General features: G+C 63.5%; 1 protein-coding gene across 3 annotated transcripts in view; it reads right to left on the bottom strand.

Annotated features, from left to right (window-relative positions):
- ARAP1 (ArfGAP with RhoGAP domain, ankyrin repeat and PH domain 1) overlaps window positions 1–27,911 on the bottom strand; it is a 67,417-nt gene that overhangs the window by 9,012 nt on the left and 30,494 nt on the right. For all 3 annotated transcript variants that reach the window (XM_075414446.1, XM_075414455.1, XM_075414438.1), the window contains exons 8-28: window positions 27,596–27,716; window positions 27,307–27,500; window positions 26,853–26,959; window positions 26,566–26,765; window positions 26,371–26,456; window positions 24,501–24,683; window positions 22,393–22,567; window positions 16,815–16,949; window positions 16,413–16,548; window positions 11,781–11,883; window positions 11,494–11,689; window positions 11,153–11,198; window positions 10,695–10,858; window positions 9,736–9,948; window positions 6,921–7,026; window positions 6,531–6,678; window positions 6,322–6,405; window positions 6,083–6,151; window positions 5,801–5,918; window positions 4,444–4,557; window positions 2,945–3,087 (exon numbers count right to left, since the gene is read on the bottom strand). In XM_075414446.1, the coding sequence (XP_075270561.1) occupies window positions 2,945–3,087; window positions 4,444–4,557; window positions 5,801–5,918; window positions 6,083–6,151; window positions 6,322–6,405; window positions 6,531–6,678; window positions 6,921–7,026; window positions 9,736–9,948; window positions 10,695–10,858; window positions 11,153–11,198; window positions 11,494–11,689; window positions 11,781–11,883; window positions 16,413–16,548; window positions 16,815–16,949; window positions 22,393–22,567; window positions 24,501–24,683; window positions 26,371–26,456; window positions 26,566–26,765; window positions 26,853–26,959; window positions 27,307–27,500; window positions 27,596–27,716 (2,841 nt within the window). The remainder of the gene's footprint in view (window positions 1–2,944; window positions 3,088–4,443; window positions 4,558–5,800; window positions 5,919–6,082; window positions 6,152–6,321; window positions 6,406–6,530; window positions 6,679–6,920; window positions 7,027–9,735; window positions 9,949–10,694; window positions 10,859–11,152; window positions 11,199–11,493; window positions 11,690–11,780; window positions 11,884–16,412; window positions 16,549–16,814; window positions 16,950–22,392; window positions 22,568–24,500; window positions 24,684–26,370; window positions 26,457–26,565; window positions 26,766–26,852; window positions 26,960–27,306; window positions 27,501–27,595; window positions 27,717–27,911) is intronic.

The raw sequence follows: 27,911 nt of genomic DNA, 5'->3' as shown, positions 1-27,911 counted from the left end.
CCGTGATGCCAGCGTCATCGCTGCAACGCCAGTGTGATGCCAGCCCCACCGCTGCCTGCAGTGCCCATGCGATGCCAGCCCCATCGCTGCCTGCAATGCCCATGTGATGCCAACTCCATCACTGCCTGCAGTGCCAGCCCCATCGCTGCAGTGTCCATGGTGCCAGCCCCACCGCTGCCTGCAGTGCCCATGCGATGCCAGCTCCATCACTGCCTGCAGTGCCAGCCCCATCACTGCAATGTCCATGATGCCAGCCCCACCGCTGCCTGCAATGCCCGTGTGATGCCAGCTCCATGGCTGCAATGCCCATGTGATGCCAGCCCCATAACTGCCTGATGCCAGCTCCATCGCTGCAATGTCCATGATGCCAGCTCCATCACTGCCTGCAGTGCCAGCCCCATAGCTGCAATGTCCATGATGCCAGCCCCACCGCTGCCTGCAATGCCCGTGTGATGCCAGCCCCATAACTGCCTGCAGTGCCAGCCCCATCTCTGCAGTGCCCGTGATGCCAGCCCCACAACTGCCTGCAACACCAGCCCCATCGCTGCCTGCAATGCCCGTGATGCCAGCTCCATGGCTGCAATGCCCATGTGATGCCAGCCCCATAACTGCCTGCAACGCCAGCTCCATCGCTGCCTCCAGTGCCCATGAGATGCCAGCTCCATCGCTGCAATGCCCGTGATGCCAGCCCCACCGCTGTCAGCAACACCAACCCCATCGCTGCCTGCAACGCCCATGTGATGCCAACTCCACCACTGCCTGCAATGCCCATGTGATGCCAGCTCCACCGCTGCCTGCAATGCCCATGTGATGCCAGCTCCACCACTGCCTGCAACGCCCATGCGATGCCAACCCCATCGCTGCCTGCAACGCCCATGTGATGCCAGCTCCATCACTGCCTGCAACGCCCATGTGATGCCAGTTCCACCACTGCCTGCAACGCCCATGTGATGCCAACCCCATCGCTGCCTGCAACGCCCATGTGATGCCAGCTCCACCACTGCCTGCAACGCCCATGTGATGCCAGTCCCATAACTGCCTGCAACGCCAGCTCCATCGCTGCCTCCAATGCCCATGAGATGCCAGCTCCATTGCTGCCTGCATCTCCAGCCCTGTCACTGCCTGCCATGCCCGTGCGATGCCAGCTCCATCGCTGCAATGCCCGTGATGCCAGGCCCACCGCTGTCAGCAACGCCAGCCCCATCGCTGCCTGCAGTGCCTGTGATGCCAGCTCCACCACTGCCTGCAACGCCCATGTGATGCCAGTTCCACCACTGCCTGCAACGCCCATGTGATGCCAGCTCCACCACTGCCTGCAACGCCCATGTGATGCCAGCTCCACCACTGCCTGCAACGCTCATGTGATGCCAACCCCATCGCTGCCTGCAACGCCCATGTGATGCCAGCTCCACCACTGCCTGCAACGCCCATGTGATGCCAGCTCCACCACTGCCTGCAACGCCCATGTGATGCCAGTTCCACCACTGCCTGCAACGCCAGCTCCATCGCTGCCTCCAATGCCCATGAGATGCCAGCTCCATCGCTGCCTCCAATGCCCATGAGATGCCAGCTCCATCGCTGCCTGCATCTCCAGCCCTGTCACTGCCTGCCATGCCCGTGCGATGCCAGCTCCATCGCTGCAATGCCCGTGATGCCAGCCCCATAACTGCCTGCAACGCCAGCTCCATCGCTGCAATGTCCATGATGCCAGCCCCATCGCTGCCTGCAATGCCCATGTGATGCCAGCCCCACCGCTGCCTGGAGTGCCCATGCTATGCCAGCTCCATCACTGCCTGCAGTGCCAGCCCCATCGCTGCAATGTCCATGATGCCAGCCCCACCGCTGCCTGCAATGCCCATGTGATGCCAGCTCCATGGCTGCAATGCCCGTGTGATGCCAGCCCCATAACTGCCTGCAATGCCAGCTCCATCGCTGCCTCCAATGCCCATGAGATGCCAGCTCCATCGCTGCAATGCCCGTGATGCCAGCCCCACCGCTGCCAGCAACGCCAGCCCCATCGCTGCCTGCAGTGCCTGTGATGCCAGCTCCACCACTGCCTGCAACGCCCATGTGATGCCAGCTCCACCACTGCCTGCAACGCTCATGTGATGCCAGCTCCACCACTGCCTGCAATGCCCATGTGATGCCAGCTCCACCACTGCCTGCAACGCCCGTGATGCCAGCTCCACCTCTGCCTGCAACGCCCATGTGATGCCAGCTCCACCTCTGCCTGCAACGCCAGCTCCATCGCTGCCTCCAATGCCCATGAGATGCCAGCTCCATCGCTGCCTCCAATGCCCATGAGATGCCAGCTCCATCGCTGCCTGCATCTCCAGCCCTGTCACTGCCTGCCATGCCCGTGCGATGCCAGCTCCATCGCTGCAATGCCCGTGATGCCAGGCCCACCGCTGTCAGCAACGCCAGCCCCATCGCTGCCTGCAGTGCCTGTGATGCCAGCTCCACCACTGCCTGCAACGCCCATGTGATGCCAGTTCCACCACTGCCTGCAACGCCCATGTGATGCCAACCCCATCGCTGCCTGCAACGCCCATGTGATGCCAGCTCCACCACTGCCTGCAACGCCCATGTGATGCCAGTCCCATAACTGCCTGCAACGCCCATGTGATGCCAGCTCCACCTCTGCCTGCAACTCCCATGTGATGCCAACCCCATCGCTGCTTGCAACTCCCATGTGATGCCAGCCCCATCGCTGCCTGCAACGCCCATGTGATGCCAGCCCCATCGCTGCCTGCAGTGCCAACGTGCTGCCAGCCCCATGACTGCCTCCAACGCCCATGCGACGCCAGCCCACGCGGGTCCCAGCCCCCCCAGCACCCTCCCGGCGCAGGGTCGCAGCGCGGCGGGGCTGGGGGGCAGGCGTGCGGGCAGGGCGGGCAGCGGGCAGCGGGCAGCGGGCAGCGGGCAGCGGGCGGGCAGGGCTCACCCGCACTTCCTTGTAGAGGCGCAGGCAGCTGGCGCTGAGGATGAAGTAGCGGTCGTGGAAGCCGGTGCTCAGGCCCAGCCCCAGCAGGTTCCGCTCCTCCCGAAACTTCATCATGCCATGCTTGCAGTCGCCCACTCTGCTGGCTGCGGGCACAGGTCTGAGCGGCTCCGGCCCCCCCGGGGGGTCAGGCCCCCCAGGATGGGCGCGGGGTGCAGCCAGACCCGAGGGGAACAGGAAGGGGAACCCCCCCTCAGCACCCTCACTGCAGCCCACCAGCGGTGCCCCCTGCTCCCAGCCCGGGCAGGACCCGCTGCCCCACTGCGCTGTGCCCAGCATCCAGCACCCATACGGCTGGCGTGGTCAGGCAGGATGCGGTCCCGGGATGGGTGATCCCATGGGGATTCGCTGCGGGGTCACAGCCAGCAGGATGGGGAGATGTCTCCAGCCCTGTCCTTGTCCCTATCCCTTTCCCCATCCCATCCCCATCCCTTTCCCCACCCCCATCCCGTCTCCATCGCTGTTCTTGTCCCCATCCCTGTCCTTGTCCACACCCCTTTCCCATCTGCATCCCATCCCCATCCCCATCCTCATCCCCAGCCCAGCCCCATCCCATCCCATCTCCATCTACATCCCCATCCCCATCCTATCTCCATCCCTGTCCCCATCCCCTTCCCCATCCCATACTCCTCCCCTTCCCTATTCCCATCCCCATCCCCATCCCATCTCCCTTCCTGTCCCCATCCCATCCCATCCCATCCCATCCCATCCCATGCCATCCCCATCCCCATCTCATCCCATCTCATTCCATCCCATCCCATCTCCAACCCCATCCCCATACCATCCTATCCCATCCCATCTCCAACCCCTTCCCCATCCCATCTCCACACCCATCCCCTTCCTATCCCATCCCCATCCCCATCCCATCCTATCCCCATCCCTTTCCCCATCCCCATCCCATCGCCATCCGCATCCCATCTCCAGCCTCATTCCCATCCCATCTCCATCCCATCCCCATCCCCTTCCCTATCCCCATCCCAATCTCCATCCCCATCCCATCCCATCCCAGTCCCCATCCCATTCCATCTCCATCCCCATCCCCATCCGCATCCCCATCCCCATCCCCATCCCCATCCCCATCCCATCCTATCCCCATCCCATCCCAGTCCTCATCCCATCCCATCTCCATCCTCATCCCTATCCTCATCCCCATCCCATCCTGTTCCCATCACTTTGCCCATCCCCATCCCATCCCCATCCTCATCCTCATCTCCATCCCCATCCCCATCCGCATCCCCTCTCTGGCCCCATCTCCATCGCCTTCTCCATCCCATCCCCGTCCCCTTCCCTATTCCCATCCCCATCCCATCCCATCCCAGTCCCCATCCCATCCCATCTCCATCCTCACCCCATCCTCATCCCACCCCATCCCACCTGCATCCTATCCCTGTCCCTGTCCCTGTCCCCTCCCTCCTCTCCCCGCCAGCGCCCCGGCTGCTCACCGAGGTAGAGGAGCATGCTCTCCATGGACATCTGCTTCTTCACCACCAGGTAGCTCTCTGTCCCCAGGCAGTGCACAATGGGCAGGACTTTCTCCGAGTAGTGCAAGGGCCGTTCTGCCGGGCAGGGAGAAGGGCAGGGGTCAGGCAGCACCCCAAGGGCTGGCACCCACCAAGGGGGAGGTCACCCATGTGTCCCACCCAGCCCCGAGCAGGCCCCAAACGCAGCCCCACTGCCTCCAAACTGGCTTCGTTCCACCGTGCTGCTGCTTCCCAATTGTCCACTGAGGCGGTGGCTTTTGGCCCAAGGGACACGAGCGGCGGGCATCCCATTGGCCTTCTTGGCAACCAGGGAATGCTGATGGCTCATGGTCACCCTGTCGTCCCCCAGCACTCCCAGTCCCTCTCCGCAGAGCTGCTCTCCAGCAGGTCCACCCCAAGCCTTTCTCCAAGCCATTTGTGCCCGCTGCCCACGGACACCCCAGGGCTGCTCCCTTCGGTGGCCGGAGACCCCAGCCCCGTCCCGCCGTGCTGCAGAGGCGTGTGAGCCCCCGAGGACGCAGACGGGTCTGACCGAGCGGGGTCCTGGCCCAAAGCACTGGCCCGGCTGCGGCGCTTGGCCATGTGCAACCCGTATGCGGCGAGCAAAGCTGCGGCACCACAGCCGTTCTCGCCGAAGCACCTGGAGCCCATCCCAGCATCGCTCTGTGGTGGAGGCTCCATGGGAGCCTTCTTGTCCCCATCTCCACCTCCATCCCTATCCCCATCCCCACTTTCATCTCTGTCCCCAGCTCCATGTCCAGCCCCATACCCACCTTCATCTCTGTCCCTATCTCCAGCTCCATCTCCATGCCCATTCCCATCTCGATCTCCATCCCATCCCCATCCCCATCCCCATCCCCATCCCCATCCCCATCCCCATCCCCATCCCCATCGCCATCCCCATCCCTATCCCATCTCCATCACCATCCCCATCCCCATCCCTATCCCACCTCCATCTCCATCACAATCCCAATCCCAATCCCCATCCCCCTCTCCATCCCAATCCCCATCTCCACCTCCATCTCCACCTCCATCACCATCCCCATTCCATCCCTATCCCCATCTCCACCACCACCACCGTTCCCATCCCTATCCCATCTCCATCACCATGCCCATCTCTATCCCATCTCCACCTCCATCCCACCTCCATCACCATCCCCATTCCATCCCTATCCCCATCCCCATCTCCACCACCACCACCACCACCACCACCACCACCACCATTCCCATCCCTAGCCCACCTCCATCCCAATCCCCATGCTCATCTCCATCTCCAACCCCATCCTCGTCCTCACCACCCTCATGCCCCTGCACCAACCTGCCTCCTCCCTCTCGTTCACTTCGAAGCAGCTCCAATAGTCCTTCTCCTTCACGACTATTTTCCTCCGGTCCAGGATCTCAAAGGTGAGCTCCTCGGCTGTCATCGTGGCCGGGATCTGGCAGGGAAGGATGGAGGGAGGGGACAGGTCTCCATCAGCAGGTGTCCAGGGCCATTCCACCCTCATGCCACAGAGGTGCCAGCTCAGAGCGTGTCCCCATGCCACCACAGAGGTTTGGGCATGTAACAGCGGGTCCCTGTCCCCTCCACCCCACTGCTCACCTTGACGTGCTGCTCTGCCTCTGTCTTCTTCTCCTCCAAGTAGACAGTGCAGATGAAGTCCCCAGCTTGCTGGAGGGCAACGGGAAAGCACGTCAACCTGCAGCTTCCCACGCGTGGGCTAAATGCCCCCCACCCAGCATGGACACCCCCTGCCCAGGGCATCTCCAGGAGAAGCTGGAGGAAGTAGTGGGGGCCCCATGCAAAGAGGGTGGTGGAAGGTCCCCATGTCCAGAACTCACCTGCGTCCCACTGGACGCTGCCTCCCGCATCTTCATGATGGCCATGATCTCGTCCTGCTGCTTCTTCATCTCTTGGTCGTTGACCTGCCAAGGAAGAGGAGCCCAGGGAGCCGTCAGGGCTGACCACTCCTCCTTTCACCTCCCCATCCCCTGGGAACGTCCACGCATGGACCCGGTCCAGAGCAGCGCCAGAGGGGGGGTAAACCTACATTAAAGATCTTCACGTAGTGGCTGATGAGGTCCTCCACCACGCGCCCTGCCTTGTAGTCCTTCCCGTCCGTCTGGAAGAGCGTCGGCCCGAAGACGATGGCCAGGTTGTGCGTGTTCATCTGATTCTCCCCAGAGAAGCGCTGGACCCTGAGGTGAACCCCTTTACAGTTCCTGGGCCCCCCCCAGGACCCCTCCCTCAGCTTTGCCCCACGCTGGGACATGATGCTCAGCTTTGGACACAGCTTGACCCCAAGTCCCCCTCCTTTCCTTGCCCGGGAGGTGAGCCAAGGGACGAGGGCTCTCCTCCTCCCCACAGCCTCCCCAGGACCCCTCGGGGGCTCGGGGAGCCCGTGCTCGGCCGCACCACGGACCCGGTGCCCACACTGTACCGAAAGAGGTGGTTGATGAGCGCCTTGAGCGTGGCCCGGTTCACCGTGGGGAGGGTGCCCAGGAGCCGCCGGTACTCGCTGATCTTCACCTCCTCATCCTCCAGCGCTGCGAGAGGAGCACGAGGGAGGGGATAAGCACAGAGGGGCGTGAAGGTGAGAACAAGACTCATGGCCCCACCATCCCCTCTCCGGACACTACCTCGGACCCTCCTATTCCACCGTGGGGGTGGAGCTTCCCAGCTCCATGGGGCCGGAGCATCCCAGGGCCAGAGCATCCCAGGGCCAGATCACGCTAGCCCCATGGGGATGGAGCATCCGAGAACCAGAGCATCTCAGCTCCACAGGGCCAGAGCATCCCAGCTCCATGGAACCAGAGCATCCCAGGGCTGGAACATCCCAGCTCCATGGGGCCAGAGCATCCCAGCTCCATAGGGCCGGAGCATCCTAGGACCAGAGCATCCCAGCTCCATGGGGCCGGAGCATCCTAAGACCAGAGAATCCCAGCTCCACAGGGCTGGAGCATCCCAGGGCTGGAACATCCCAGCTCCATGGGGCCAGAACATCCCAGGGCCAGAGCATCCCAACACCACAGAACAGGAGCATCCCAGGGCTGGATCATCCCAAGGCCACAGCTTCCCAGCTCCATGGGGCCAGAGCATCCCGGGGCCAGAGTACCCCAGCTCGACAGGGCCCGAGCATCCCAGTTCCATAGGGCCAGAGCATCCCAGGGCCAGAGCATCCCAGCTCCATGGAGCCAGAGCATCCTACGGCTGGAACATCCCAGGGCTGCAGCAACCCAGGGCCAGAGCACGCTAGCTCCACAGGGCTGGAGCATCCAAGCTCCATGGGGCCGGAGCATCCTAGGACCAGAGCATTCCAGCTCTGTGGGGCTGGAGCATCCCAGGGCTGGAGTATCCCAAGGCCAAAGCTTCCCAGCTCCATGGGGTCAGAGCATTCCAGGACCAAAGCACCCCAGCTCCATGGGCTGGAGCATCCCAGGGCTAGAGCATTCCAGCTCTGTGGGGCCAGAGCATCCCGGGGCCAGAGTACCCCAGCTCCACAGGGCCTGAGCACCCCAGCTCCATAGGGCCAGAACATCCTAGGACCAGAGCATCCCAGCTCCATGGGGCTGGAGTATCCCAGCGCTGGAGCTTCCCAGCTCCATGGGGCCAGAGCATCCCACAGCTGGAGCATCCCAGGGCCGGAGCATCCCAGCTCCATGGGGCTGGAGCATCCCAGCACCAGAGATTCCCAGCTCCACAGTGCTGGAGCATCCCAGGGCATTCTAGAACATTCCAGCTCCATGGGGCTGGAGCATCCCAGGGCTGGAGCATCCCAGGACCAGAGCATCGAAGCCCTACAGAACCGGAGAATCCCTGGACCAGAGAATCCCTGCCCCACGGAACTGGAGCATCCCAGGGCTGGAACATCCCAGCTCCATGGGATTTGAGCATCCCAGGGCCGGAGCATCCCAGCTCCACAGGGCCGGAGCATCCCTGGAACAGAGAATCCCTGCCCCATGGAACTGGAGCATCCCAGGGCCGGAGCATCCCGGTCCCATGGAACTGGAGCATCCCAGGGCTGGAACATCCCAGCTCCACGGGATATGAGCATCCCAGGGCCGGAGCATCCCAGCTCTATGGGGCCAGAGCATCCCGGGGCCAGAGTACTCCAGCTCCACAGGGCCCGAGCACCCCAGCTCCATAGGGCCAGAACATCCTAGGACCAGAGCATCCCAGCTCCATGGGGCCAGAGCATCCCACAGCTGGAGCATCCCAGGGCCGGAGCATCCCAGCTCCATGGAACTGGAGCATCCCAGCACGAGAGATTCCCAGCTCCACAGTGCTGGAGCATCCCAGGGCGTTCTGGAACATCCCAGCTCCATGGGGCTGGAGCATCCCAGGACCGGAGCATCCCAGGACCAGAGCATCGAAGCCCTACAGAACCGGAGAATCCCTGGACCAGAGAATCCCTGGACCAGAGAATCCCTGCCCCATGGAACTGGAGCATCCCAGGGCTGGAGCATCCCAGCCCCATGGAACCGGAGCATCCCAGGGCTGGAACAGCCCAGCTCCACGGGATTTGAGCATCCCAGGGCCAGAGCATCCCAGCTCCATGGGGCCGGAGCATCCTGGGGCCAGAGTACCCCAGCTCCACAGGGCCCGAGCACCCCAGCTCCATAGGGCTGGAGCATCCCAGCACCAGAGATTCCCAGCTCCACAGTGCTGGAGCATCCCAGGGCATTCTGGAACATCCCAGCTCCATGGGGCTGGAGCATCCCAGGGCCGGAACATCCCAGCTCCACGGGATTTGAGCATCCCAGGGCCGGAGCATCCCAGCCCCATGGAACTGGAGCATCCCAGGGCTGGAGGATCCCAGCCCCATGGAACTGGAGCATCCCAGGGCTGGAACATCCCAGCTCCACGGGATTTGAGCATCCCAGGGCCGGAGCATCCCAGCTCCATGGGGCCAGAGCATCCCAGGGCCGGAGCATCCCTGTTCCATGGGGCCGGATCACCCCCGCTCCACAGTGCCACGGCTCACGGCTCTTTTGCCGCTGGGTGTGTCCCTCCCCGGTATCCCGGGACCGGGTCCGGAAGAGGAGCGGAGTCTGGCTCTGTGCCCTGGCTCAGCCCCAGCCATGCCGGAGCACGGGGCTGCGCGGGGTCAAGCGTGGGCGCGCTCTGCTCCCCACCCATCGCTCCAACCCCCCGGATCGCCCAGCCGTGCAGCCCAGAGGAGACGATGAAGGGCTCTACGTCAGAGCCATGGAACCTGACCCCCCAGCAGCCCCCACCCCACCAGGGGGGCTCACCCGTCGCCCGCAGCCAGTCCTGGCCCCACCGCCCGGTGAAGAGCCCATCGCCGAGGTCGCGGAAGAAGCGTTTGAGGGTGTTGGCGACGTCGTCCACGTGGTGCTCGCCCTCCTTCAGGCGGACGCTGCGGGCGTCCCGCCGCAGCATCTCCAGCAGGTTGGTGGTCTTTGAGTTCTGCCCGCTCTTGCGGTAGATGCCCTCAGACTTCAGCCCTGCAGCGGAGCCGGCGGGGGTGAGACCCTCTCCGTGGGGCGACGGGCACCCCTCCCGGCCCCCCGCCCGCCCGTTGGCTCCCCGTCAAACACCACCACGGCCGCGGCAATTCCCACCCCGTGTCCACCAAGGAGCAAAAGCCCTTCTCCACCCAGAGCCCACCCACGGAGCTGGAGCAGAAGCTCAGGGAGGGAGGGCAACACGTGTCACGAGCGCATCAGGTCTCAGGCTACCGGCTGCGACGGGGGGTACAAGGGCTACAAGGATGGTGAGGGGACTGGAACATCTCCACTACGAGGAGAGGTTGAGGGAACTGGGCTTGTTCAGCCTGAAGAAGAGAAGGCTGAGAGGGGACCTTAGAAATGCCTACAAATATCTGAAGGGTGGGTGTCAGGAGGATGGGGCCAAGCTCTTTTCAGTGGTGCCCAGTGACAGGACAAGGGGTAATGGGCACAAACTGAGGCACAGGAAGTTCCGTCTGAACATGAGGAGGAACTTCTTCTCTCTGAGGGTGACGGAGCACTGGAACAGGCTGCCCAGGGAGGTTGTGGAGTCTCCTTCTCTGGAGATATTCAAGACCTGCCTGGACAAGGTCCTGTGCAGCCTGCTGTAGGTGACCCTGCTTCGGCAGGGGGGTTGGACTAGATGACCCACAGAGGTCCCTTCCAACCCCTACTATTCTGTGATTCTGTGATTCTGTGATTCTGTCCCCCGCCGTCACCCGCCGGCGAGCGACGGGACGCACCGCACTGGGTGATGTAGTCGATGCAGCGGTCCACCAGCACCGGGACGTCGGCCTCCGTCAGCTGCTGCTCCGCCAAGGTGTCCCCCGCGCTGCCCGCAGCCTTCTGGATGGCGTGGACCCAGCCCAGGAAATCCAGCCGCCTCTCCCCTTGGATGTACAGCGTCCTGCCGGCAGTGCCAGCCTCAGCGGGGGGGGCCAGCAGCCCACCGCCCCCCCAGACCCACCGCACGGCCAGGACCCCGCGAAGGCTGGCGCCGGGGGCTGGGAGATGCTCCCAGCTCTCTTTTGGGGGTCCCCAGTCGCCGCAGGGAGGGCAAGGGTACCCCAGGAGGGTGGGGGCTTGGGCAGGGTGGGAGGGCGAGGACACCCCAGGAGGGTGGGGGCTTGGCCAGGGTGGGATATTTTGCTGGGGGGGGGGGGGTGTTGAAGCCCCCCACACCTCCACTCTCTGCTCTTACCTCCGCCTCTCCACCAGCACCAGCACCTCGTTGTCCCCCTGGATGGCTGGGAGGGAAGGCAGAGAGAGCCCATCACCCGTGGGAACTTGGGGGTCCCCCGGCCCCCCCAGCCCCACGGGGTCTGTGCTGCAGCCCAGATGGGACAAGCAGCCACTTTCCAGGGATGGGGAAGAGGAGGGAGAGGGGGAAGAGGAGGGAGAGGAGGAAGAGCGGCCGCATCCCACTCAACGGAGGGACCCGCAAGCTCCATCAGAGCAGCACCCACCGCCCCCAACCACAACGTGGGTGCTCGGGGTAGGATTTGGGGGATCCCCCCCCAAAGGGGGGTCAGGGGGACGCACAGAGCTCCTGCAGCTTGCGCAGCTGGAGGGGCTCCTGCCGCTGGCCGTCCTCCGAGCAGACGTGCAGCGCCGAGCCGGCCAGGACGAACCAGCCCTCCTGGGCTCGCTCCAGGTTGAGACCACCCTTGTAGTGCAGCCGGCCGATGCGCTCGAAGTCCAGAGCCAGCAGCTCCTCGGCGCGGGGGTGGACGAAGGACTGAGCCGGGGAGAGGAGGGACCCGTCAGCGCCGCGGCCCCCCGGCTCCCACCGGCACCCCCGGACCCCGCCGGCACCCACCGCACCCGACCTTGGCGATGGACTTGAGCCACTGGCGAGCGGCGTCGGGGGTCTCCAGCCCGAAGAGGTAGAGCCTCTCCGACTCGATGTAGACCTCGAACGTGCTCTCGATGCTGTGGGGGGGAGCGACAGGGGAGCCTGGACGCCCGCGGGTGCTGGGATGGGGCTGGGTGGGTGCTGGGACGAGGCTGGGTGGGTGCTGGGAGGATGCTGGGTTGGGGCTGTGTGGGTGCTGGGATGGAGCTGGGTGGGTGTCAGGATGGAGCTGGGGGGGTGCTGGGATGGAGCTGGGTGGGTGTTGGGATGGAGCTGGGTTGGTGTTGGGATGGAGCCAGGTGGGTGCTGGGATGGAGCTGGGTGGGTGTCGGGATGGAGCCAGGTGGGTGCTGGGATGGAGCTGGGTGGGTGCTGGGATGGAGCTGGATGGGTGTCAGGATGGAGCCGGGTGGATGCTTGGATGGAGCTGGGTGGGTGTTGGGATGGAGCTGGGTGGGTGTTGGGATGGAGCTGGGTGGGTGCTGGGATGGAGCTGGGTGGGTGTTGGGATGGAGCTGGGTGGGTGTTGGGATGGAGCTGGGTGGGTGCTGGTATGGGGCTGGGTGGGTGTCGGGATGGAGCCAGGTGGGTACTGGGATGGGGCTAGGTTGGGACTGTGTGGGTGCTGGGATGGAGCTGGATGGGTGTTGGGATGGAGCTGGGGTGGTGCTGGGATGGAGCTGGGTGGGTGTTGGGATGGAGCCAGGTGGGTGCTGAGATGGAGCTGGGTGGGTGTCGGGATGGAGCTGGGGGGGGTGCTGGGATGGAGCTGGGTGGGTGCTGGGAAGATGCTGGGTTGGGGCTGTGTGGGTGTCGGGATGGAGCTGGGTGGGTGTCGGGATGGAGCTGGGTGGGTGTTGGGATGGAGCCAGGTGGGTGCTGAGATGGAGCTGGGTGGGTGTCGGGATGGAGCCAGGTGGGTGCTGGGATGGAGCTGGGTGGGTGCTGGGATGGAGCTGGATGGGTGTCAGGATGGAGCCGGGTGGGTGCTGGGATGGAGCTGGGTGGGTGTTGGGATGGAGCCAGGTGGGTGCTGGGATGGAGCCAGGTGGGTGCTGAGATGGAGCTGGGTGGGTGTCGGGATGGAGCCGGGTGGGTGCTGGGATGGAGCTGTGTGGGTGCTGGGATGGAGCTGGATGGGTGTCAGGATGGAGCCGGGTGGGTGCTGGGATGGAGCTGGGTGGGTGTTGTCATGGAGCCAGGTGGGTGTTGGGATGGAGCCAGGTGGGTGCTGAGATGGAGCTGGGTGGGTGTCGGGATGGAGCCGGGTGGGTGCTGGGATGGAGCTGGGTGGGTGCTGGGATGGAGCCAGGTGGGTGCTGGGAAGATGCTGGGACGGGGCTGTGTGGGTGCTGGGATGGAGCTGGATGGGTGTCGGGATGGAGCTGAGGGGGTGCTGGGATGGAGCTGGGTGGGTGCTGGGATGGAACTGGGTGGGTGCTGGGATGGAGCTGGGTGGGTGTTGGGATGGAGCCGGGTGGGTTCTGGGATGGAGCTGGGTGGGTGCTGGGATGGAGCCAGGTGGGTGCTGGGATGGGGCTGGGTTGGGACTGTGTGGGTGCTGGGATGGAGCTGGATGGGTGTCGGGATAGAGCTGGGGGGGTGCTGGGATGGAGCTGGGTGGGTGCTGGGATGGGGCTGGGGGGGTGCTGGGATGGAGCCAGGTGGGTGCTGGGAAGATGCTGGGTTGGGACTGTGTGGGTGCTGGGATGGAGCTGGATGGGTGTCGGGATGGAGCCGGGTGGGTGCTGGGATGGAGCTGGGTGGGTGCTGGGATGGAGCTGGATGGGTGTCGGGATGGAGCCAGGTGGGTGCTGAGATGGAGCTGGGTGGGTGTCGGGATGGAGCCAGGTGGGTGCTGGGAAGATGCTGGGTTGGGACTGTGTGGGTGCTGGGATGGAGCTGGATGGGTGTCGGGATGGAGCTGGGGGGGTGCTGGGATGGAGCTGGATGGGTGTCAGGATGGAGCTGGGTGGGTGCTGGGATGGAGCCAGATGGGTGCTGGTATGGAGCTGGGTGGGTGTCGGGATGGAGCCGGGTGGGTGCTGGGAGGATGCTGGGTTGGGGCTGTGTGGGTGCTGGGATGGAGCTGGATGGGTGCTGGGATGGAGCTGGGTGGGTGCTGGGATGGGGCTGCGGGGACAGAGCTGGGTGGGTGCTGGGACGGGGTTGGGTGGGTGGTGGGACGGAGCTTGGTGGGTGCTGGGACAAAGCTGGGCGGGTGCTGAGCCGTGTTGGGATCCCCCCAGCCCATCCCCAGGCCCCCCAACATTGCTGTGCTGCCACGCACCCTCCGACTGGGAGCACAGGGGCTGCACAGGGGTTGCACAGAGGTTGCAAAGGGGTTGCAAGGGGCTTACAAACGACTTACAAAGGGGTTGCAAAGGGGTTGCAAAGGAATTGCAAAGGGCTTGCAAAGAGATAGCAAAGGGCTGCAAAGAGGTTACAAATGGGCTGCAAAGTATTGCAAAGGGGTTCCAAACAGATTGAGAAGGGGCTGCAAAGGGTTTACAAAGGGGTTGCAAAGGGATTGCAAAGGGGTTGCATTGGGGCTGCAAAGGGGTTGCAAAGGGATGGCAAAGGGGTTGCAAAGGAATTGCACAGGGCTGCAAAGGATTGCAAAAGGGTTCCGAACAGACTGCGAAGGGGCTGCAAAGGGGTTACAAAGGAGTTGCAAAGGGGTTGCAAAGCAGCTACAAAGGGGTTGCAAAGGGTTGCAAAGAGGTTATGAAGGGGCTACAAAGTGGCAGCAAAGAGATTGCAAACATTGCAAAGGGCTTGCAAAGAGATTGCAAAGGGCTGCAAAGCGGTTGCAAAGGAGTTGCAGAGGGGTAGCAAGAGAGCTGCAAAGGAGTTACAAAGGGGTTGCAAAGGAGTTGCAAAGGGGTTGCAAAGGGACTGCAGTGGGGCTTCAAAGGGATTGCACAGGGCTGCAAAGAGGTTACAAAGGGGCTGCAAAGGATTGCAAAAGGGTTACAAAGAGACGGCGAAGTGGTTGCACCGTGGCTGCAAAGGGGTGCAAAGGGGTTGCAGAGGGGTTGCAAACGGATTGCAAAGAAACTGCAAGGGGCTCAAAGGGGTTGCAAAGGGTTGCAAAGTGGCTGCAAAAGGGCTGCAGAGGGATTGCAAAGGGTTACAAAGAGGTTACAAGGGGGTTGCAAAGGATTGCAAAGAGGTTATAAAGGGGCTGCAAAGGATTGCAAAGTGGCTGCAAAGGGGTGCAAAGAGGTTACAAAGAGGCTATAAAGAGGTTGCAAAGGAGATGCAAGGCGGTTCCAAAGGAGTTACAAAGAGGTTGCAAAGGGATTATGAAAGGGCTGCAAAGGGGTTGCAAAGGCGTTGCAGAGGGGTTAGCAAGGAGTTACAAAGCGATTGCAAAGGAGTTACAAAGAAGCTGTAAAGGAGTTGCAAAGGAGTTACAAAGGGGTTGCAAAGCAGTTGCAAAGGGGTTGCAAAGGGGTTATGAAAGGGCTGCAAAGGGGTTGCAAAGGCGTTGCAGAGAGGTTAGCAAGGAGTTACAAAGGAGTGGCAAAGGAGTTGCAAAGAGACTGTAAAGGGGCTGCAAAGGAGTTGCAAAGGGGTTGCAGAGGGGCTAAAAAGGAGTTACACAGGGGTTGCAAAGGAGTTGCAAAGAGGCTGGAAGAGGTTGCAAAGGGGATGCAAAGGAGTTGCAAAGGGGTTACAAAGAGGCTGCAAAGGAGTTACAAAGGGGTTGCAAAGTGGGTGCAAAGGGGCTAACAAGGAGTTACACAGGGGTTGCAAAAGAGTTGCAAAGAGGCTGTAAGGGGTTGCAAAGGGGATGCAAAGGAGTTGCAAAGGGGTTACAAAGAGGCTGCAAAGGGGCTGCAAAGGAGATACAAAGGGGTTGCAAAGCAGCAAAGGGGATGCAAAGGAGTTGCAAAGGGGTTGCAAAGGGGGTGCAAAGGGGCTGCAAAAGGGCTGTAAAGGGGCTGCAAAGATGTTACAAAGGGGCTGCAAAGGAGTTACAAAGGGGTTGCAAAGCAGTTGCAAAGAGACTGGAAGGGGTTGCAAAGGGGATGCAAAGGAGTTGCAAGGGGGTTACAAAGGGGTTGCAAAGGGGCTGCAAAAGGGCTGTAAAGGGGCTGCAAAGATGTTACAAAGGGGCTGCAAAGGAGTTACAAAGGGGTTGCAAAGCAGTTGCAAAGAGGCTGTAAGGGGTTGCAAAGGGGATGCAAAGGGGTTACAAAGGGGGTGCAAAGGGGCTGCAAAAGGGCTGTAAAGGGGCTGCAAAGATGTTACAAAGGGGCTGCAAAGGAGTTACAAAGGGGTTGCAAAGCAGTTGCAAAGAGGCTGTAAGGGGTTGCAAAGGGGATGCAAAGGAGTTGCAAGGGGGTTACAAAGGGGTTGCAAAGGGGCTGCAAAAGGGCTGTAAAGGGGCTGCAAAGATGTTACAAAGGGGCTGCAAAGGAGTTACAAAGGGGTTGCAAAGCAGTTGGGCTGCAAAGGGGCTGCAAAGGGGTCAAACCAGCGGGCCGGAGGGCCTCGGCGGGGCTGGGGACGGCAGCCCCCCGTGCCAGCCCCCCTGAGCGAGGCAGGGACATGCCGGGGGGCTGCCGGGGGGCACGGTTGGGGGGTGCCCCCTCACCCGTGGGCGTGGGGCGGGTTGTTCACCAGGCAGACGATCTCCTCCGCCTTGATCTCGCCGTTGGGCGCGGCGTGGCGGTCGTGCTCGTAGTAGCTGAGGACGCCGTCCTGCAGCGTGCACCATCGCCGGCTGAACTCTGCGCGGCACAGGATGGCGCTGGGCAGCCCCCCCTGCGCTCCGGCCGGACCCCCCCGGGGTCACCCACCAGCCTGGGTGGTCCCACAGCACCCACCCGCTGAGACCACCCACCTCCTCGAAGCGATGCTGCACCTCGCCGGTGCCTTTTCGGTGCCCTGGGGGGCGGGGGACGGTGCAAGACCCCCTCCCGCATCCCCTTTTGGGGGTTCTGAGCCCCCAACCCCCCTGCACCCCTTTTTCCCAGCCCCACGGGCCCCCACGCACCTTCCTGGCCCTTCCGCTCGCCGACGGGCTTGGCCATGGAGGGGGTCTTGTAGAGGAAGCCGTTGTGGGTGACGGAGGGCAGGGGCACTGAGTAGGGCTTCTCCTCGCTGCCCCCCACCTCCAGGCGCGGCGGCTCTGAAAACGGGGTGACAACGTGTCAAGGGGGGGGGCTGCACCCCCTTGAAGAACACCCCCCCCCTCCCAAGAACTGTGGACCCCTGCTGGGTCTGGGCCATGTTGTCCCCCGGGTTCTGCGCTGACGCTGCAGCGGTGAAACCGTCCAAATCTGCCCCCCCCAGCCCCCCAAAATGACTGGGTGTCCCCCCCTTTGGCACAAGAACCAGGAGCCCAAAAGCATCCCACAGGTGAACCCCCTCCACGGCACAGCTGGGGTGCGAGGAGCAGCTTAGGCCCCCAAATGTGGGGCTGAGTGGGGGTCACAGAATCACAGAATCACAGAATAGTAGGGGTTGGAAGGGACCTCTGTGGGTCATCTAGTCCAACCCCCCTGCCCAAGCAGGGTCACCCACAGCAGGCTGCACAGGACCTTGTCCAGCCAGGTCTGGAATATCTCCAGAGAAGGAGACTCCACAGCCTCCCTGGGCAGCCTGGGCCAGGGCTCCGTCACCCTCAGAGGGAAGAAGTTCTTCCTCATCTTCAGACGGAACTTCCTGTGCCTCAGTTTGTGCCCATTGCCCCTTGTCCTGTCACTGGGCACCACTGGAAAGAGCTTGGCCCCATCCTCCTGACCCCCACCCTGCAGATATTTAGAGGCATTTCTAAGGTCCCCTCTCAGCCTTCTCTTCTCCAGGCTGAACAAGCCCAGCTCCCTCAGCCTCTCCTCGTAGCAGAGATGCTCCAGTCCCCTCATCATCCTCGTAGCCCTCCGCTGGACTCTCTCCAGTAGCTCCTCATCTTTCTTGAACTGGGGAGCCCAGAACTGGACACAGGACCCCAGATGAGGCCTCACCAGGGCAGTGTAGAGGGGGAGGAGAACCTCCCTCGCCCTGCTGGCCACACTCTTCTTGATGCACCCCAGGATCCCATTGGCTTTCTTGGCACCCAGGGCACGCTGCTGGCTCATGGTTAACCTGTCGTCCACCAGGACGCCCAGGTCCCTCTCCGCAGAGCTGCTCTCCAGCAGGTCCACCCCAAGACTGTACTGGTGCCTGGGGTTGTTCCTCCGCAGGTCAGGACCCTGCACTTGCCCTTGTTGAACCTCATCAGGTTCCTCTCTGCCCAACTCTCCAGCCTGTCCAGGTCACGCTGAATGGCAGCACAGCCTGCTGGGGTATCTACCACACCTCCCAGTTTGGTGTCGTCAGCAAACTGACTGGGTGTCCCCCCCTTTGGCACAAGAACCAGGAGCCCAAAAGCATCCCACAGGTGAGCCCCCTCCACGGCACAGCTGGGGTGCGAGGAGCAGCTCAGGCCCCCAAATGTGGGGCTGAGTGGGGCTCAGCGGGGTCAGGCTTATCTGCCGGGAGGGCATCTCGCATCCCAGATCCCGCATCCTGCATCCTACATCCCGCATCCCGCATTTTGCATCCCACCTCTTGCACCCTGCATCTCGCATTCTGCACCCTCCATCCCGCATCCTGCATCCCGCATCCCGCATCCCACTTCCCGCATCCCATATCCTGCATCCCTCATCCTGCATCCCACGCCCCGCATCCCACTTCCCGCATCCCATATCCTGCATCCCTCATCCTGCATCCCACACCCCGCATCCCACATGCTAAATCCCATATCTCGCATCCCGCACTCTGCACCCCGCATCCCGCATGTCACATCCCTCATCCCGGATCCTGCATCCCAGATCCTGAATCCCACATCTCCCATCCTGCACCCCACATGCTGCATCCCGCATCCCTCATCCCTCATCCTGCACCCCACATGTCACATCCTGCATCCCGCATCCCGCATCCCAGATCCTGCATCCCTTACCCCACATCTCGCACCCCCCATCCCGTACCCCGCTTGCCCCCTGCGGACCCGCCCCGGGCGCTGAGCTGTGACGGGATGGGGACGTCACGGCAAGGTGGGGACCCGACTCCATTTCCCCCGGGGACCAGGCAGAGACGGGGTGCGGGGACACCCCTAAAGCACCCCCAGCTCAGGCCACGGGGCTGCCCAGAGCTCTGGAACCAAGGAAACCCAGGAGGACGCAGAGCCCTGCTCCACCAACCCAGATCTTCTCCACGCACGGCGCCGGACCCGGTGGGATGAGCTCAGGGGTTTGGTTTTCCCCGGCTCACCGGGGTGGCCGGGAGCCCTCGCCGCTCTCCCAGACCCCGTTTGTGGTGACAGGTCCGGAGCCGCAGGACCGGCCCCAGTCATGGACTCATGGAATGGTTTGGGTTGGAAGGGACCTTGAAGATCATCTGGTTCCAACCCCCCCTGCCATGAGCAGGGACATCTTCCACCAGACCAGGTTGCTCAGAGCTCCATCCAACCTGGCCTTGAGCACTGCCAGGGAGGGGGCAGACACAGCTGCTCTGGACAACCTGGGCCAGGGCCTCACCACCCTCATGGAGAAGAATTTCTTCCTTAGATCTAATCTAAATCTGCTCTCTTTTGGTTTAGAGCCGTTCCCCCTTGTCCTATCACTGCACCCCCTTGTGAAAAGCCCCTCTCCATCCTTCCTGTCAGCCCCTTCAGGCACTGGCAGCTGCTCTGAGGTCACCCCGGAGCCTTCTCTTCTCCAGGCTGAACAGCCCCAACTCCCTCAGCCTGTCCTCGGAGGAGAGGTGCTCCAGCCCTCGGATCATCTTCTTGGCCCTCCTCTGGCCCCGCTCCAACACATCCATGTCCTTTTTATGCTGGGGGCTCCAGAGCTGGACGCAGGCCCACCTCTCCAGCCTGTCCAGGTCCCTCTGGATGGCATCCCTTCCCTCCAGGGTGTCAACCACACCACACAGCTCGGTGTCGTCGGCAAACTTGCTGAGGGTGCGCTCAGTCCCACTGTCCACTTTGCCAACAAAGTTATTAACCAGCACCAGCCCCAGTACCAACCCGTGAGGCACACCACTCGTCACTGGTCTCCACCTGGACATCAAGCTGTTGACTGCAACTCTCTGAGTGCGTCCATCGAGCCAGTTCCTTATCCAACGGGTGGTCCGTCTGTCAGATCCATATCCTTCCAACTTAGAGACAAGGACATCATGTGGGACAGCGTCGAATGCCTTGCACAAGTCCAGGTAGACGATGTCAGTTGCCCGTCCTTTGTCCACCAACGCTGTAACCCCATCATAGAAGGATACCAAGTTGGTCGGGCACAATTTGCCCTTGGTGAATCCATGTTGGCTGTTCCCAGTCACCTCCTTGTTATCCATGTGCCTTAGCATGGTTTTGAGGAGGATCTGCTCCATCATCTTGCTGGGCACAGAGGTAGTTCCCCAGGTCTTCCTTTTTTCCCTTTTTAAAAATGGGGGTGATGTTACCCATTCTCCAGTTGGTGGGGACCTCCCCAGACCGCCACGACCTCTCAAATATGATGGGGAGGAGTTTGGCAACTTTGTCCACCAGTTCCCTCGGGACCCGTGGGTGCATGTCCTCAGACCCCATGGACTTGTGCACCTTCAGGTTCCTTAGGCAGTCTTGAACCTGGTCTTCTCCTACAGCGGGCGGGTCTTCATCCCCCCAGTCCCCGCCTTTGCCTTCTGCCACTTGGGCAGTGTGTCTGGAGAGCTTGTCCGTGAAGACTGAGGCAAAAAAGTCATTGAGTACCTCAGCCTCCTCCATAACCTGGGTAACCAGGTCTCCCATGTCCTTCTGGAGAGGGCCTACATTTTCCCTAGCCTGCCTTTTATCACCGACGTACCTATAGATGCTTTACTTGTTGCCTTTGATGTCCCTGGCCAGATTTGCTTCTGTCAGGGCTTGAGCTTTCCTAACTTGCTCCCTGGCTACTCGGACCATTTCTCTGTATCCCTCCCAAGCTACCTGTCCTTGCTTCCACCCTCTGCAGGCCTCCTTCTTCTGCTTGAGTTTGGCCAGGAGCTCCCTGTTCATCCATGTAGGACTTTTGGCGTTTCTGCCTGACTTCCTCTTGGTCAGGACGCGTTGCTGCTGAGCTTGGAGGAGGTGATCCTGGAATCCTGACCAGCTTTCCTGGGCCCCTCTTCCCTCCAGGCATTATCCCACGGTATTCTACTAAGCAAATCCCTGAGGAGGCCAAAGTCTGCTCTCCTGAAGCCCAGGGTAGCGAGCTTGCTGCACACCCACCTCGCTGCCCTAAGGAGCTTGAACTCCACCATTTCACGGTCGCTGCAGCCAAGGCTGCCCTTGAGCTTCACATTCCCCACCAGCCCCTCCTCGTTGGTGAGAACAAGGTCCAGCATTGCATCTCTCCTCGTGGGCTCCTCTATCGCTTGGAGGAGGAAGTTGTCCTCAATGAGTTCCAGGAACCTCCTGGCTTGCCTGTGTTATGCTGTGTTGTCCCACCAACAGATGTTGGGGTGGTTGAAGTCCACCATGAGGACCAGGGCTTTTGAACGTGAGGTTGCTCCTATCTGCCTTTGGAGGGCCTCATCCACTCGCTCGTCCTCATCTGGTGGCCTGTAGCAGACTCCCACTGTAATGTCGCCCGTCCCTGCTCTGCCTTTGATCTTGACCCATAAGCTCTCCGTGGGCTCCTCATCCATCCCCAGTCAGAGCTTCATGCCCTCCAGTTGATCTTTGACACAGAGGGTGACACCTCCTCCTCGTCTCCCCTCCCTGTCTTCCCTGTATCCTCCCATCACAGCCACAGGAGATGTCCCACCGCGTCTCCGCGACGCCGGCGATCTCACGGCCCCGCAGACGGGCACGCGTCTCCTGCTCCGTGCCCTCACTGACTCAACGGAGTGAAGGTCCTCACCAGCTCACCGTCCACCAGCAGCCGAGCTGCCACCCCCGGGGCTTTTCACTCTGCTTTTTTCCCCTTCCCCCTTCCAATCTAGTTTATCAGCCCTGGGCAAACTCCAGCTCCCGCGGGACGGACTTGGCCACCGAGGCGGCGAGGGAGGTGACGGCCACGGCAGGCGCCGGCAAGCCCTGGCACACCTCCATGCCAGCCACCCGAGCCTTCCATGGCCGGAGGTTCACCCCGCGTTAGGGCGCGGATCGGTCCCACGGGAGCCATCAGACCACCCTGAGCGGGGTTTGGTGGGGTGGGCGGCGCCAGATGGGGGTTTTTAGGGGGGGGGGACGCTCTGTAAAAGGGTCAGACCCCCCCTGGTCGCGGTGGGGATGATCGAGCTGGGGCTGTTGGGTGGGCACGGGGATGCCCGCAGCATGCCGGGGCGGTGCGGGAGAGCTCGCCCCGTCCCTCCCAGCGCCCGGAGCACCAGCAAAGCGTCCCCAGCGCGGCTCGGGACCCAGCCTCCCTCCCTGGCCCCCCAAAGCCCCTCTCCCGGGGTGCTCAGAGCCCGGCAGCGCCGAGGAGCCGGAGAACCCCGTGCTGGCAACGCGCCGGGCACGACACGGAGCCAGAAATGGCTCAAAACATCCCGGCGTCCCCTGGGACACCCCGGCGGCTCCCGGAATGCCGGTGGTGGGACGAAGCCCACGGGGGTTGGAAAGGGTCTGCCCTTACCTGAGGTTCTGTTGTGGAGCAGGAACTCCATCTGCAGCCTCTGCCCGCTCTTCTCGGCCAGGGCCAGGGGCGTGGGGCACTGGGGGTCCCCCGTGGCACAGGTCACGGCCGCCCCGCAGAAGAGCAGAGCCTGCGTCTCGGCCAGGTCGCTGGTGGTGACGGCAGCGCACAGAGCCTGCGGTAGAGCAGCGGGTGAGGCCGAAGGCTCCCGAGGAAGAAAAGGAGCCAACCCGGCGAAAAGAGCGAGGCGGGAGCGCGGCGAGCGGCCGGACCCCAGCCGCCGGGGCGAGGACAAAAGGAGGCTGGAACTGGGAAGCCAAAGTTTGGAATCCTTCCCTGGAGGAGCCGGGGTGAAGTCATACGGCGGCGGGGCGGGACGGGTTAGCCGGAGCGGAAAAACAACCAAGCCCACACGTGAATTCCCGCCGGCCGCCCGGGCCCCCGGCGTGCCCCCGGCTCTTGCGCAAACATGGCGGAGCGGGACGGCGAAGGAGCCGAGGTCCGGCACCCTGCCCGCGGGGCAGGGAATGGGGGGTCTGGGGGGGCTGCGGGGAGCTGGGGGGGCTTCGAGCTGCTGCCCAGGACCAGCCCTCCCTGAACCGCGCTCCAGCCCGGTGCCGGACCACGACGCCATTTCCAAGCCAGGGAGAGAGAGAGGGGTGCGGGGAGGGGGGTCTGGGTGGGGGAGGGGGGATCCGGGGTCGGACCACGCTCCCCAGCCTGGGAATGTCACCCCGGAGATGTCACCCCGGAGATGTCACCCGGTCCCCGCAGCAGGCTCGTCCCTCCTGCAGACCCCAGGCTTCAGCTCGCGGTGCTCGGTGGGGACATGGGGGGTGCAGTGGGGGCTGGGGGGGCACAGGCAGGGACGCAGGCAGGGAGGCAGGCAGGGATACAGGCAGGGGGTGCAGGCAGGGATACAGGCAGGGGGTGCAGGCAGGGGGTGCAGGCAGGGATATGGGCAGGGAGGCAGGCAGGGATGCAGGCAGGGATACAGGCAGGGGGTGCAGGCAGGGGCGCAGGTAGCGATAAAGGTAGGAGGTGCAGGCAGGGATGAAGGCAGGGACACAGGCAGGGATGTGGGCAGGGACGCAGGCAGGGATGCAGGCAGGGGGTGCAGGCAAGGACACAGGCAGGGATAGAGGCAGGGACGCAGGCAGGGATACAATCAGAGATATGGGCAGGGATACAGGCAGGGACACAGGCAGGGGGTGCAGGCAGGGGTGCAGGCAGGGACACAGGCAGGAACGCAGGCAGGGAGGCAGGCAGGGACACAGGCAGGGATACAGGCAGGGGGTGTGGGCAGGGATATGGGCAGGGATACAGGCAGAGATATAGGCAGGGATACAGGCAGGGATGCAGGCAGGGATGCAGGCAGGCACACAGGCAGGGATACAGGCAGGGATACAGGCAGGGATATGGGCAGGGATGCAGGCAGGCACACAGGCAGGGATACAGGCAGAGATATAGGCAGGGATACAGGCAGGGATGCAGGCAGGGATGCAGGCAGGGACACAGGCAGGGATGCAGGCAGGGGGTGCAGGCAGGGATGTGGGCAGGGATGCAGGCAGGGATGCAGGCAGGCACACAGGCAGGGATACAGGCAGAGATATAGGCAGGGATACAGGCAGGGATGCAGGCAGGGATGCAGGCAGGGATGCAGGCAGGCACACAGGCAGGGATACAGGCAGGGATATGGGCAGGGATGCAGGCAGGGATGCAGGCAGGGAGTGCAGGCAAGGACACAGGCAGGGATGTGGATAAGGATGTGGGCAGGGATGCAGGCAGGGATATGGGCAGGGATACAGGCAGGGACATAGGCAGGGATGTGGATAGGGATGTGGGCAGGGATGCAGAGAGGGACACAGGCAGGGATACAGGCAGGGATATGGGCAGGGATCCAAGCAGGAATCCAGACAGGGATCCAGGCAGGGACACAGGCAGGGACGCAGGCAGGGACCCAGCCAGGCAGTGAAACCACCCATCCCCACGCACGCTGCCGGGCAGCCCGCTCAGGCAGAGCCCCTGCTCCCCAAACCAGCCTCGGGGACCCCACCTCAGCACCACTTCGCACCCGGGTGGGACCCCCCGAGACGGTGCCCACTGACCCTGTCGAGCTCCTCCTGGTTGCCGAAGAGCGGGTGGTAGCGGCGGTACTTGCCCTCCCGGTACTTGGCGACGAGGAAGCGTCTCCTGTCCCTGCTGCCACTGGCGGGGGCGATGGCCTCGCTGGGGGGCACGTTGGCGGCCCAGAACCGGTTGGCCACGGCGTTGCCGATCTGGTGGAAGAGCTGCGGGGACAAGGAGGGGGGGGCGAGGTGATGGGGGCTGCCGGGGATGGAGCGCGGCTGGGAATGGGGGGGCTTTGTGGGGAGTCTTGGGGGGGGGTCTTTGCAGGGGGGGGGGGGGGGGATAGCTCGGCAGTAGCTGCGCTTACGGAGACGTTCGCAGCCCGAAAGGGAGATGCGGGGTGCAAACAGGGCATGGGGGGGTGACAAGGGGGTACACGGGGGACCACGGGTGGGCAGGGGTGCGGGAGCACCCACCCACTGCAGGCACGCAGGGCTGCTCCCTGCCCAGCCCCACGTCCCGGCTCCTGGCAGCCCCCGCAGCTGCTGACCCCCCCCTTCCTGCCCTGGAAAATCACATCTGGAAGGCAGCGCCCAGCTGCAGGCAAAGCGGAGGGGGGGGGAGCAACGCTCAGCATCCATGGGGGGGGCTTCAAAGGGCTTTCCGTGGCCCCTCGCCATCCTGCTGCCCGGCACCGAGCGATGCTCAGCCCGCCACGAAGAGCTTCAGCCCTGTCTCGAGGAGACCCCAGGAAGCCCATGGGGTGCTCTGCCTGAACCCCAAAGCTCTTTGGGGGTGGGAGGGGGGCCACGGCTGCAAGCCCCAGCCCGGTGGGGTTCAGGGCAGCTTTCCCAGCGAGGGGAGGGGAAGGGGAGCAGCAGCTGGAAGCGTTCGGGGGCTCGGGGAGCAGGCGATGCCGGAGGCGGGGGGCCACACGGGTGGGACGCCGGGCTGGAATTCAGGATCCATTCCCGGGGTGGCTGGGAAGAGCGAGGCCGGCCAGGGTCCGCCGGCTGCAAATGGCGGCCGGTATTGGGTCCGGGAACAAAATCCCGGCTCCTCGCCACCCGCCTCGGCGCTTGGCTGCGCCGACGCATTCCTCCGCGCCGGCGGCCTCAACCGCTGCGGGGTTCTGCACTCTGTCTACCCCTGGACACACAGACGCTGTCTGTCCGTGGCCGCTTGTCACCCCGAGGGGCTCAGCTGGGGCTGGAAGGGGGATGGAGGGCTGCTGGGGTCCCCTCCCCAACCAAGCCACCCCACAGTGTCACCCTAAGGGGCTGGGATGGGGCTGGAAGGGGGATGGAGGGCTGCTGGGGGTCCCCTCTCCAACCAAGCCACCCCGCAGTGTCACCCTAAGGGGCTGGGATGGGGCTGGAAGGGGGATGGAGGGCTGCTGGGGGTCCCCTCCCCAACCAAGCCACCCCGCAGCGTCACCCCAAGGGGCTGGGATGGGGCTGGAAGGGGGATGGAGGGCTGCTGGGGGTCCCCTCCCCAAAAAAGTCACCCCGCAGTGTCACCCTGAAGAGCTGGAATGGGGCTGGAAGGGGGATGGAGGGCTGCTGGGGGTCCCCTCCCCAACCAAGCCACCCCACAGTGTCACCCTAAGGGGCTGGGATGGGGCTGGAAGGGGGATGGAGGGCTGCTGGGGGTCCCCTCCTCAACAAAGCCACCCTGCAGTGTCACCCCAAGGGGCTGGGATGGGGCTGGAAGGGGGATGGAGGGCTGCTGGGGGTCCCCTCCCCAACCAAGCCACCCCGCAGTGTCACCTGAGGGGCTCGGATGGGGCTGGATGAAACCCTGCCGCGCTCCTCCGGCCCCCAGCCCATAGCCATGGGGTCTGTCACGGGGAGGGGGACGGGGCGTCTCCCCCCAAAAAGGGCTTTCGGGGTCGTTCTGCAGCAATACCTCAATCAGCTCCTCCGTCCACACCTTCCTGTCCATCTTCAGGCTCCGGACTTTGGTGACGCCGGGACCCAAACCCCGGTGCTCCCCTGCCAGCGAGATGCGCCCTGAGGGACCCAGCTTGGGGTGGGAGAGGGCGAGCCGGCGGGGTCCCCAGCCAGGGCGGGGACCCTCTCGCCCCCCCAGGGACGCGGGTACCTGCGCATCTCTTGCAGATGACGACGCAGAGGTTGATGGAGGCCCAGTCGGGCTCGGGGCAGCCGCAGTCGGCGCAGAAGCGGTTGGCATCCACCACCCAGATCCTCTCGGCCACCTCCGAGTTGGAGAGAGCCTCGGCGATGGACCACCGCATGGCTTCCACCCACTCCTCCTTCTCCTGCTCCGAGTCGGCCGAGAAGCTGCCGGTGGGGGACGGGGGTGAGGGAGGGCATGGGTGGGGGAGGGGCAGCCCCCCTGGCATCTCTTCCCCTCCCCCCTCAGCCCACCTGAAGATCCGGTACGGCGTCGTGAGCTCGAAGCCCCTGCGATCCACCTCCTTGACGTTGCCCACCTTCATCTCGATGTAGGTGATGCCGATGCCCAGCTGATAGTCCTGGGGGGGGGGGGGCGAGGGTGGGCGGAGGGGTGAGGGAGGGCAGCGGTGGGGAGGGGGATGGGCAGTGCTGGTGCCAGGGCTGCCCGCACGCCGCAGCGGTACGAGGGGTCCTGTGGGTTCTGGGGGGGGGGGGTGCGATGCTCCCCAAGGCTCGGAGCTGGCGGGGAGGGGGGTTGCAGCCCTGGGGGGGTCACCAGCCCGCGGGGTCTGAGCCGTCCCCGCTTGGGGGGGTGGCACAACTGCAGTGCCCCAGCTCACGTCTGCTCATGCTGTGGACTTGGAGGGAAGGGGTCCCCGCTCGGAGTGGCATGGGGGTCCCCCACGGCACCCCCCCAGCCACCCACCTCCGCGTTCTTGTAGAGGAAAACTTTGTCCCCGGCCACGGCCACGAACAGTTTGTGCTTGAAGCCCCGCAGCTCCAGGAAGCCGCTCTTGTCGGCGGGGTCGGTGGCCGAGGGCAGCGATGTCCTCTCCGGAGCTTTGCTCTTCCGCTCCTCCACGACCTGCTGCAGGGTCCGTATCCACTCGTTACGGTCCGCTGCGGGGCCGGAGGGGACACGGGTCAGGATCAGGCTCCGGGGATTTCGGGGGGTCATCCCTTGAGCAGGGACCCCCCACCCCCCCACCGCTCACCGTCGCTCTCGGCCCGAAACACGAAGTTGCGGTTGTTGGTGACGACCTCGAATTTCTGGTCCCCGACGCTGGCGACGCAGGAGATGGAGGAGACGGGGATGAAGCGCTTGGAGTAGGCGTCCTGGGGTTGAGCAGGGTGGGAGAGATGCCCCGCTCACCACCGCGGCGAGACAAGGGCTACGAGGATGAGGAGGGGACTGGAGCATCTCCACTACGAGGAGAGGCTGAGGGAGCTGGGCTTGTTCAGCCTGGAGAAGAGAAGGCTGAGAGGGGACCTTAGAAATGCCTACAAATATCTGAAGGGTGGGTGTCAGGA

The sequence above is a fragment of the Opisthocomus hoazin genome, chromosome 1, assembly GCF_030867145.1.
Source record: "Opisthocomus hoazin isolate bOpiHoa1 chromosome 1, bOpiHoa1.hap1, whole genome shotgun sequence".
NCBI lineage: Eukaryota > Metazoa > Chordata > Aves > Opisthocomiformes > Opisthocomidae > Opisthocomus > Opisthocomus hoazin.
The sequence above is the reverse complement of the archived record's forward strand: the minus strand, read 5'-3'. Positions and strand labels throughout refer to the sequence as shown.